General features: G+C 47.5%; 1 protein-coding gene across 7 annotated transcripts in view; it reads left to right on the forward strand.

The window, feature by feature from the left end:
• Positions 1-8,322, forward strand: part of TNKS1BP1 (tankyrase 1 binding protein 1) — a 35,797-nt gene extending 27,475 nt beyond the window's left edge. For all 7 annotated transcript variants that reach the window (XM_025216848.1, XM_025216850.1, XM_025216847.1 and 4 more), the window contains 2 exons: positions 531-605; positions 1,655-8,322. In XM_025216848.1, coding sequence (XP_025072633.1) covers positions 531-591 — 61 coding nt within the window. In that variant the 3' untranslated portion in view covers positions 592-605; positions 1,655-8,322. The remainder of the gene's footprint in view (positions 1-530; positions 606-1,654) is intronic.
• Positions 8,323-10,175: the final 1,853 nt, after the last annotated feature.

A 10,175-nucleotide genomic window follows, 5' to 3' on the forward strand; every position in this document is an offset into this window, starting at 1 on the left:
CAGGAAGAACTTTACCTGAGCTTTGATGCTCACTGCAGGGCAGGCTGTCTGGCCTGTGAATGACTGCAGGGTTGGAACTGCATGCAGACAGCTTTGCCAGGCAGAAGCTTGGCTAGGAGCTTTGTTCCCCCTGCCTTGGGGTAAATCCGGGGGGGGGGCACTGTGGAACAGGGCAGGCGGGCTGGGGAGGGGAGCAGCTGCTGTTGCTGCAGCTGGTTACCTCTTGCGAAAGGGAGAAGGGCAAGAAACACCAAAAGCCAGGGCAGCTGTGGGTCAGACACAAGTCTTCTTCAGCGGAGCAGCTGTGGGCTAAGCAATTATTTGGCGGGTCAGATTCGTCTCGTGGGCTGTATTTTACCCACCCCTGGTGTAGGGGAATGTATGTAGGTTTGGGAGCAGTTAGTGGCATGTGCACATGGTGTTGGGGTGTGCATAGATTTGGTGCTGGTGAGGTCTGTGCATTTTAAAGGGGATTTGGCTTTTCCTGCTCTGGCTGTCCCACAGGCTGTAACTTTTCTCTCTGCCTGCAGGTCTGAAACCTCCTCGCCCCACTGGCTGCAAGCGCTAAAGCTGAAAAAGAAAAAATCCTGAAACAGAACATGCAAGTGAGTTTTCACAACAGGGCCTGAGCTGACCTGGGTCTGGTTTTTGAGAGCCCTACGATCCCCCTACAAACTGGAGTGGCACTGCCAGGACTCTGAATCTGTGTGGCACCAAGGTGTGGGGTGTGAGCAGTGCATGTGTGCACCCTGCCTGAGCACACTTGTGGTCATGGGAAACAAAGCCTCTGTAGCCTTGACCGGGGAAAATCCTACATCTGAGCCACACCTGTGTGCTGAGTCACATTGATGTCCCTGACCTTAGGCATGGGATGTGGTGTATAGCGGTGGGGACACAGGACCTACCTCATCAGCTTCACAAGCATTTCTCCCCTCTGTCACTGGGAAGAGCAGCCTGCTGAGCCTGTAGGATCCTTACCCTTTGCTTCCTGAATCCCAGCATTTGGCCTCTTGTGACTGGCAGGGTCAGGCTGGCTATTTGCTTCCTTGCAGCATCTCCAATCAGGCTTTTGTGGGATGATGGCACCACCTGGTGGGGGCCGTGTGTCATGGCACTTAGTCCTTTCTGCCTGGCATGGTTGGGACCTCTTGTAATGGGTGCTGCCAGGAGGGGGGAATTCAGACAATATCAAGGGAAGTCTCCTGAAGAGAGAATGGCTCCTTGAATGGGGGCAGATCTGGCTGGGGACTCTCTGCATGTCATAGCATCTGCCCTGCTAAGGGCAGCTCTTCTCAGTTCCAGTGGCCAAGGCCTGTTTTTCTACAGCAGGGGGCTGAGTTCAAGTGGCTGAGTGGTGATGTTCAGGGAGTAGTGGGACTTCTGTCTCCTGCCTTCATGAACTGCTGCTCCTTGAGGAGGGGGTGGATCTGGCTGGGGAGCAGTCCTGGGGTGGGGGAGCAGGGGTTCTAATGTGTCAAACACACCCTTCTCTCCAGACTTTCCACCCATGAGTGCACTGGCTCTGGGCAACCTCCCCCCACCACCTGGAGCCTGTCCCCCACACAAGACAGTCTGCCAGGCTCTCCATTATGGATGGGGTGCTATATGGTACCAGTCTGCCCTTGCTAATGTCTGCCCTTTCTCTGTCTTCCAGGCGTCTTTTGTCTGCTGCTGGGGCTTGGACAGCTCACGCACCAAAGAGGCTCATGTGGGCATGGGGAATGGGACAGCACAACCTTCGCAGCCCCCCTCCCCCCGCCATCCATGTGCTGTTGAGATGCACAGTGAGGGCTGGGGCAGGACAGGCACACCTATGCACTTTGTATCACACTTGAGAGCTGCTGGGTCCCTTTGCTGCCTCCCGCAAGCTGGCTGCTTCCTCTCGCTGCCCTTTCCTACCACCGGCCTCTTATTATAAAGCATCTGGTTTTTGTAATCAGTGAAGCGGCCCAGCCCTGTCCCTTCTGGCCCGCTTTCCCACTGAGTTGGGGCAGGGTGGGACCTGGGGTTGGAGCTTGTACTCTCTTCCTCTCTGCTGCCCTATTACATATTTCACACACAGAGCAATGAATTATGTTGGTGCCACTTGATGAGACAATAAAATCTTTCTGATAACGGAAGGGGCAGCTGTGGTCTCAGGTGCATCCCTGGGGTCTCCCAACTTTGTCTCCCCCATACTTTGCTTGCTTTATCTTTCATGTAATCAGGGAGCAGAGGACAGCGGGCAGGACCCTCTGAAAAGCTGGCTGTAGGGCGAACCATTCCTTGTTCCCCATTGTGTCCTGCTCCTTCCTTCCCCCTGCCAAGTCATTGGGGCCACTTGCTGAGTCAGCGGGGGTGGGCAGGCCTTGCTAGGTAGCTAGTTCAATTGTATTGCGTCCCCCTGTGCTCTGTCTCTGAGCTGAGTTGCAGGCATATGGCCCTGGGCAGGGAGGTGGGCTGCAGGGATTGGGGCTCCTGAGTGCGTGATGCCAGCCTACTGAGGCATCCTGGCACTCACTGACACTGCCCTGCTCCTGTCTATTCCTGCAGAGCCCCAAGTTTCCAGTGTCTTGTTTTTCTCCCATTCTTCCCAGGCAGAATCTGAGCATGCAGTGGGACAGACTGAATGTGGATAGGGGCATCCAGCCACTGACAGCTCTGCATGCATGCTGTCTTAACTCAAGAGCTTTGCCCTCATGAGGGACGGGTCTATCCTGGAATCCCTTCCCCAGGGAGCTCCTAAGACATGTCAGTAGAAGAGACTCCAATGTAGGTGTGGCTCAGCTGTTCATACCCAACTCCTGTGGTTTTGTGTCACTGTCTTAAGCCCTACACCCAGTAGGATTATATCTGCAGTTTTGATCCCTGTCCAGCCTACAGTCTCTTAAACTCCACTTCTGGAGTTTGCTGAAGTTGCAAGGCAGATGAGCTTCACTTAGTGCCTCAGAACGACATGTGTACAGGAAGTGTTACAGGAACAGGTAGAGCACATCTACAGGGCTGTTTCTTTCAGTGCCGAATCTTTGGGACCCCACAACGAGAAGGGTGTAGAACAGTGATATTTTACCAGGGTGTTGGAGCACTCTGGGGTTCCATCAAATCCTCTGAAGGGTGTCGCAAGGTGTGAGGAGATAAGCAAGGTATGAGGAAATAGGTAAGTGCAGGCTCAAGCTTGTCCTTTCCTGCACAGTCCCCCACATCTATTGCCCAGCCCCTCTGTAAGGAGGTCAGCACTATAATGTATACATTAGTTTTGAATTGGGTGCCACTACATTCACAAAAATTGTGAAGGGTTGCCTCAAGTCCAAAAAAGTAGAGAATCACTCATTTAGTACCTGTGTCCTCCACACTGATCACCACCCATGGGGAGGTATGATTCTTCAGTTCTGCCCAGGGGATAAAGACAGCTGCTACAGAGGGGGTAGAGGGGGGTGGGGTGGAAGGAATCCATCTGGGGTAGTGCTCAGAGGATTTGGTTCAGTCCCTTGCTTGGCTACAGTTTCTGTCTGCCCTTGAAGTTTCTTAATGGATCTGGGTTTCCATTCCTCAGCAATGAGAGAGGATCAGTTTCAGCTGCTTAAGACACAGGAAAGCAGGCAGCCATTGTATCATGCACATGGAACAAGGACACTTCTTGCATGCCGAGAAAAGGTGAGAAGCCACAGACCCCAAATAATAGTGCTTACATCAGAACAAGGGCAGGTGATTACTAATCCAGGCAAGAACAGTGACCAATTTCTGAAACTCCACCAGGCTTGTTACAAGAAATTTTCCACCCAGCCTAGAAGAATTGAGTAACTTTGTTATAAGTCTTATGATTCCACAAATATCAATACAGCAACGGGTCCAGCCAGCCTTAGGCTTGTAGTCAGAGGAAGTAGTCAAAGCCATGGGGGAGATGAACCAGGCAGGGGCTTCCACCTTGATGACCTAGCTGTAGAATTCTGCCAAAAGTTCAAGGAAGAACTGGTCTCTTGGCTGTCAAACATCAATGGAAGGCCCACTTCAAAGGCACCTGACTTCTGGCTATGAGGGAAGATTGTATTGCTGACAAGGTTGCTCCAAAATGTAATGGTCATCAACCTACCTCTTTAATCAATGCTGTTATAAAATGCTTTCAAACCCACTGGCTAAGAGGCTTACGAAGGCAAGAAATAGGATTCATAGATCCAACCTGGTCTGCAGCCCCATAAACTCCTTGCACATTGCCTCCATCTGTAAGACATCTTCCCCTTCTTGGCAATCCGCAGTCAGAGAGGCCTAGGTCTGTTGGACATGGCCCATGAGGAAAGCATAGGCTTCCATGCCTAGTGGGGGACAACCAGCTACAGGTGAAAGGGTTAATGATGAGGTCATACAGTGGTTGACAGCCTTGGTTCTCACAATCATGACAAGCCACGACCAGGTTTGAATTTGCTGTCCACCCGTTCCAGAAATGTTCCCACCCCAACAGCAGGTCCAAGCATTACTTGCTCACCTGAGGGGGTGGGGCACAAGCACAATGTGCAGCATGTTTCCCTGATCCTTCACCTGACTCCCAATATACTTTCTTGAACTGAAAAAGAACATTCAGCTTGGGTCAAAGTGAGCCTATTAATTTCATATTGACAGTTAATTAGCTTTCTAAAGTTTTGGTTGCAAAGATTGTTTTCAAATTCTAAATCCAAAGCTTTTAAGCTGTTCAGTTAATTCCGTAAGCTAAGCCTAGCAAGCCTTCTTGCTATGGTGAGTTGAAAACAATTCTCTTAATAAAGACTTTTAAGATATCCCATAGTGTACACCAGGTTATAAGTGGTATCAAGGACAAGATGAATTTCCTTTGTTCTGAAATTGTTTCTCATTTCAAAGCAGAGTTTAGGCTCTGCACTTTAGTCCAGTTTGTCACAGGAGGAGAAACCCGCAGAATCCCTGGTGCCTGTTCAGAAGTCAGAATTGATTTAATTTGATGAGATCTGTGGAAATCAAGAAATAAAATCTGTTTGTGAATAGGTGCAAGAAGTGAAATCCATCTTGATGGGTGTTATGACCATCATACACCTTTTAAACCCAGCTCTATATAATCATTCATGATGATTCTGACCCATAGTTATGTATGTTTGGGTTGGTCTGATTTGTTTAAAGTGATTTGATACTTCCCAGAAGTTCCTTGCCATGGCATCCAAATGTAGTAGGACATTAGCGGCCACAAGGTTGTGGCCATGTGCTTAAGGCAAAGGATTTAAATCTACTGGGATTTGTGTTTTCTTTCAAACAGTGATTAATACAGATAAATGTGTGGTGTGCAAAAGTTAGCATTATCTTTATTTTGTCCATTTAAATGAATAAGTTATATCTTGTACCAGCAAAAGTTTACCTTCCTCGTTTTTGTCCACATTTTCTCAAGTCTCTTGTGAAACAATATTGCTGTATTCTTAGCTGCAGAAAAGTAATTACAAGGTGCCCTTGTATTGTCTGTTTCCCTTCAGTTTTTCTGTCTCTAGGTGATTTTTGTGTAGAAAAAGAACCTCTGTTTTCTATGTTTCTACATGGGTCTGTTTTCTTTCATGAGGCACCTTCTGGAGGCACCAAAAGATACAATTTCCACTGTTAGTCACAGAAATTGTATCATCATGTCATTCCACTGTTTGCTCCCATTAATTTTGCCATAATGCTTCCCAGGTATAGACTGGAGAACAAATAACGTGTTAGCCACTAGATTTCTTCAATAAATCACCAAGCCAAGAACAGGTTATGCTGGTTTAGACTTGGTTTTGGTAAGTTATGAGGCTGTAATTGAAGAGTTGATCATAGACAATAACCTCAGACTGAACGCTCACAAGCTGATGAGTTTAAACCAGTAAAAGGACAAACAAAAATAGGTCCATAACTCAAGTTCTTGATTTCAAACATTAATGAAGTGTCTTAGACCAGAGAGCTCAAGGACTTGAGTGTGCAAAAGTCTTGGAATTTTTTGAAGTCAAAGATACATACCCTATCTGGAATTTATGAACAGAAGGAGGTAACTAGCCATGTTAGTCTGAAGACAGGCAGAAGGCATGGCAGGGTGGCACCTTATAGATTAACTCATTCAGAGAGTCATGTGCTTTTGTAAGCTACAGCCTCTGTCAGATTTATAGTAGAGGGTAAGCAGAGATTCTACATAGAATGGAACAAGAGAATTGATCACCAAAAAAAAGGTACAGCTTAGGAGTCAGGGGACAGGGTTGAAGTACAAATGGCCAAAACTCACGCTGAGTTAGACCTTGCAAAGACTATTAAAACAAATACACAGCCAAAGAACCTTTTGCTAAGAAAGAAGAGAACAAGGTGAGCTTCTGTACAGTGTGAATGGAGAAGAGATTAAAGATAATCCACATATGACCCAAAACTAAATGAATGCTATACCTCGGTTTTCAATGTCGCCCAGGGATAGAAAGACAGGAATTAAACACAACGTAAATAGAAATGGGATGAAATGCAGCATGGGTTTTGCCAGTGGTAGATCATGCCAGTCTAACCTGATGCCTTTATATGGTAAGGTAACATATTTTCAAGACAAAGGAAATGCAGTGATTCTGATTTGTCTGGATATGACACCATATAAGAAATTACTAGTTAAGCAGGAGAAGATAGCAGTAATTGCAAGGACTATAAAGCACTGACTAAAAGAAATACTACGATGAATAGGGGTGAAAATGATCAGGCTAGAGGAAAGTTACTGATGGAGTTCTCCAAAGACTGATCTTCACAGTGATCTTTAATATTTATATTAATGACCTTGGCACAAAAAGTAGGAATGTCCTTGTGACACGAGGTTGGAAGGCATGATCCATATAGAGGAGGATCAGGATATTGCACAGAAAGAACTGTATGACCTTGAGGACTTGAGTAATGGACATAGGGCAAGATTCAGTGGTATGAAGTGTATAGTCATGCACTTGGAGACTCCTAAGAATTTCTGCTAAAAACGGAGCTCTTCTATTGGAAAAGATGAAGGAGGGGAAAGATCTGGAGCCACCAGGTTGAAGTGTCTACAGAAAAGGTACATGTGATCTATCAATCAAGGTATTTCTAGTAGAGTTATGGCATTCTTAATGCCATGGGTGAGGCCTCATTTGCGATATCGTATACCAATTGGGGGTGAACCTATCCTATCCTGTGAGCTGGATGAGTGGCATAGGGCCAGTCTGCAGACTAGATACCAGGGGCAGGGTCCAACCACTGAGCAAACCCGTATGTCCATCCAGAGCAAGCTAGTGCATGATGGGGCCATCATCCCAGTAGGGAAGTGGTGCAGCATTAATAGCTGCCTTTCTCAGATCCCTGGTGCAATCTGGGATCCTGCCACTACTCCCTTACTGCCAAATTTCCAGACTTGTGGCCACATGACACAACTCCACAGACTAGATCTAGCCCACGGACCATATGTTGAAGACCACTTTGTATACAATTCCAGCCACTTGTATTGCAAGAAGGATCCATCCCTATTGGAACAGGGCCAGAGTAAACTATCTGGGGGACAGAAACAGTCTTGGGAGAACAGAAAAAAACCACTTTGTGTCGCTCAGCTTAGTGAAACAAAAATTATGAGGGGATATATGGGAGCTTTTTGTAAGTTTATCATGGCAGTTTTTGGGGGGTATACTATCAACCCCCAGACCAGGACAGCAGTAGTGAGGTAGAAATGCTAAAGGAGATGAGAAAATACAGCAGAAAACAGTAATAATGGGTGACTTCAACTATTTACAGATAGACTGGGTCATTCTAACATTAGGCTGGGATGCAGAGTCCACATTTCTCGATGTTATAAAAATACTGCTTCCTGGAGCAGTTATTCCTGGAACTTACAAGAGGAAAGGCCATTTTTTACCTAGTCTTAAGTAGTGTGTAGGATTTGGTGTAATGGGTAAATGTTATTGAGCCATTTTGTACTAGTAACTACAATACAGTTGGATTTGACATCCATGTAGGAGGGGAGATGAGAAGAAAAACTACCACAGTAGCCTTGAACATTAAAAAGGGAGACTAATAATATAAAAAACGAGGAAGCTAGTTAGACAGAGGTTAAAAGGGGTCCCTAGGGAAGTGACTAATGGTGAAACAGCATAGGAATTGCTTAAGAACATATTGGGGAGACAGCAAATGAAAACAAATTAAAAAAAAAAAAAGGGAAAGCAGACCAAAAGAAAGCCAGCATGGTTTAATAGTAGTTGCAGAAGAAATAAGCAGAAAAAGGCTTTCAAAAAGTGGAAGTTAAATTCTAATGAGGAAAATAAAACATATCATAAACACTGGGAAATCAAATGTAAAACTAAAGAGACAATTTCAGGAGAAACTTTCTAGAGACATAAAAGATAACAATAAAAATTGTTGGCAGGTGAGAATAGAAGATGCCCATAGGGTGAAGCTGGCAAGGTCACAGGGCCCTAGGGACATCATGGCCATCCCTAGGGACCCCACCCTGTGACACTCACCAACCTGCTTGAGTTGTTTGAGGGTACCAATAAGCAGGTGGATCAGGGCGATCCAGTTGACACAGTCTATTTGGACTCCAAAAAAGCCTTTGATAATGCCCCCCATCAGAAATTCTTAACTAAAATAGGTAGTCATGGGATTACAGGAGATGTAGATTCCTTGGTAGATTGTAGGTTTAGCCAGGGCCAAGAGGAGGTTGACCAGGAAGTCCTGGGACTTGATGGGGCAACATATGCTGAGTGTGTAAATGTATGAATGATGCATGACCCCGGAGGCTGGGGGGGCACGGCAACCACCCACAGGCAGTGGTGGCAGGGGCATGACAGTGGGGAGCTCACACAGGCAGCTGCGGCGGTGGCAGCGGTGGGAGCAGGCCAAGCAGGGAGCTCCTGCAAGTGGCTGCAGCAGTGTCAGCAATGACCACCTGCAGACGCCGTTGGCAGTGGCAGCCAGCAGTGATCAGGGACTGCCCGCAGACACCACCGGCAGTGTTGGCAGCATTTGTGGGGGGGTGGCAAGTGGTGACCACCTGCAGGAGGTGCACCACCAATCTCCTTGGGGTGCACGTGCACCTGTGTGCACACCCTATGCATCAATGTGTAAATGAAAAGATGTGGGGAATAGTGCAGACAGAACCTCAGCAAGAGGTTATGGAAGATGTGGTGAAGGGGCTGCAGCCTGATGCGCACCAGGTAGGTGTGCACCAGGGTCTCCCTCCGCTCACAGAAGGGGCAGGTATTGGGGGCATCTATAAACTGCACCAGATATACACCTGTGGCAACGGCTCTGTGGATGAGCTGCTAGCTGAGGTTCCTGGTGGCTTGTTGGGATCAAGGTGGAATATATACTCATCCACTGGGGACCCTCTTCTTTGCCAAGTGCATCCTGCCATTTGGTGTCAGCAGGATGCGAGGTTGGGATAATGGAGGGTGTAGACCATGTGTGTGTAGAGCTGGTGGTGATGGGTGGTCTAGAAGTGGACCAGCTTGGTATTTCCTAGCCTGTTGACATGGTGTGATGGAGAACGCCATGAGGCCTGTCAAAGCAGGGGCCCCATGATGAGCTCCAGGGGACCGAGGGCTACTGGAGGGTGAGGAGTGCCCTTGTGCAGGACTTAGTCAATGTAGGTGAGGGCAGTGTCCAGTAGGGTGGCTTTGACTTCCTGGAGTAGGCAGCAGGGTATACACAGTGTGGACAGCTCCATGTGCCAGGCCAGTGCAGAGGGATCTGCCCACCTCTGCCTGATATAGTCCAGGAGATCCTTGATATGGGCATGTAGGAGAAACCCCCTTTGTACATTTTCCTTCTGGACATTGATATAACAGAAGCCCCTGGGACAGAAACAGGGAGAGATTACCAAAGAAGAGTATACCTCCTTTGCTCGCGCTTGTAGGGAGGCAGTTAGATGGGCCAAAGCTACCATGGAGCTGAGGATGGCATCCCAAGTAAAGGATAACAAAAAATTGTTTTTTAGATATATAGGGAGTAAAAGGAAGGCCCAGGGAGGAATAGGACCCCTACTAAATGGACAGAAGCAATTGGTGACAGACAGGGGGGACAAGGCTGAACTCCTCAACGAGTTCTTTGCCTCGGTGTTCCTAAGAGAGGGGCAAGACAAGTCTCTCACTGGGATTGTAGAGAGGCAGCAGCAAGGCGCCAGACTACCATGCGTAGACCCTGAGATGGTGCAGAGTCACTTGGAGGAACTGGATGCCTTTAAGTCGGCAGGCCCGGATGAG

This window comes from Alligator sinensis, unplaced genomic scaffold (assembly GCF_000455745.1).
Source record: "Alligator sinensis unplaced genomic scaffold, ASM45574v1 scaffold639_1, whole genome shotgun sequence".
Lineage (NCBI taxonomy): Eukaryota > Metazoa > Chordata > Crocodylia > Alligatoridae > Alligator > Alligator sinensis.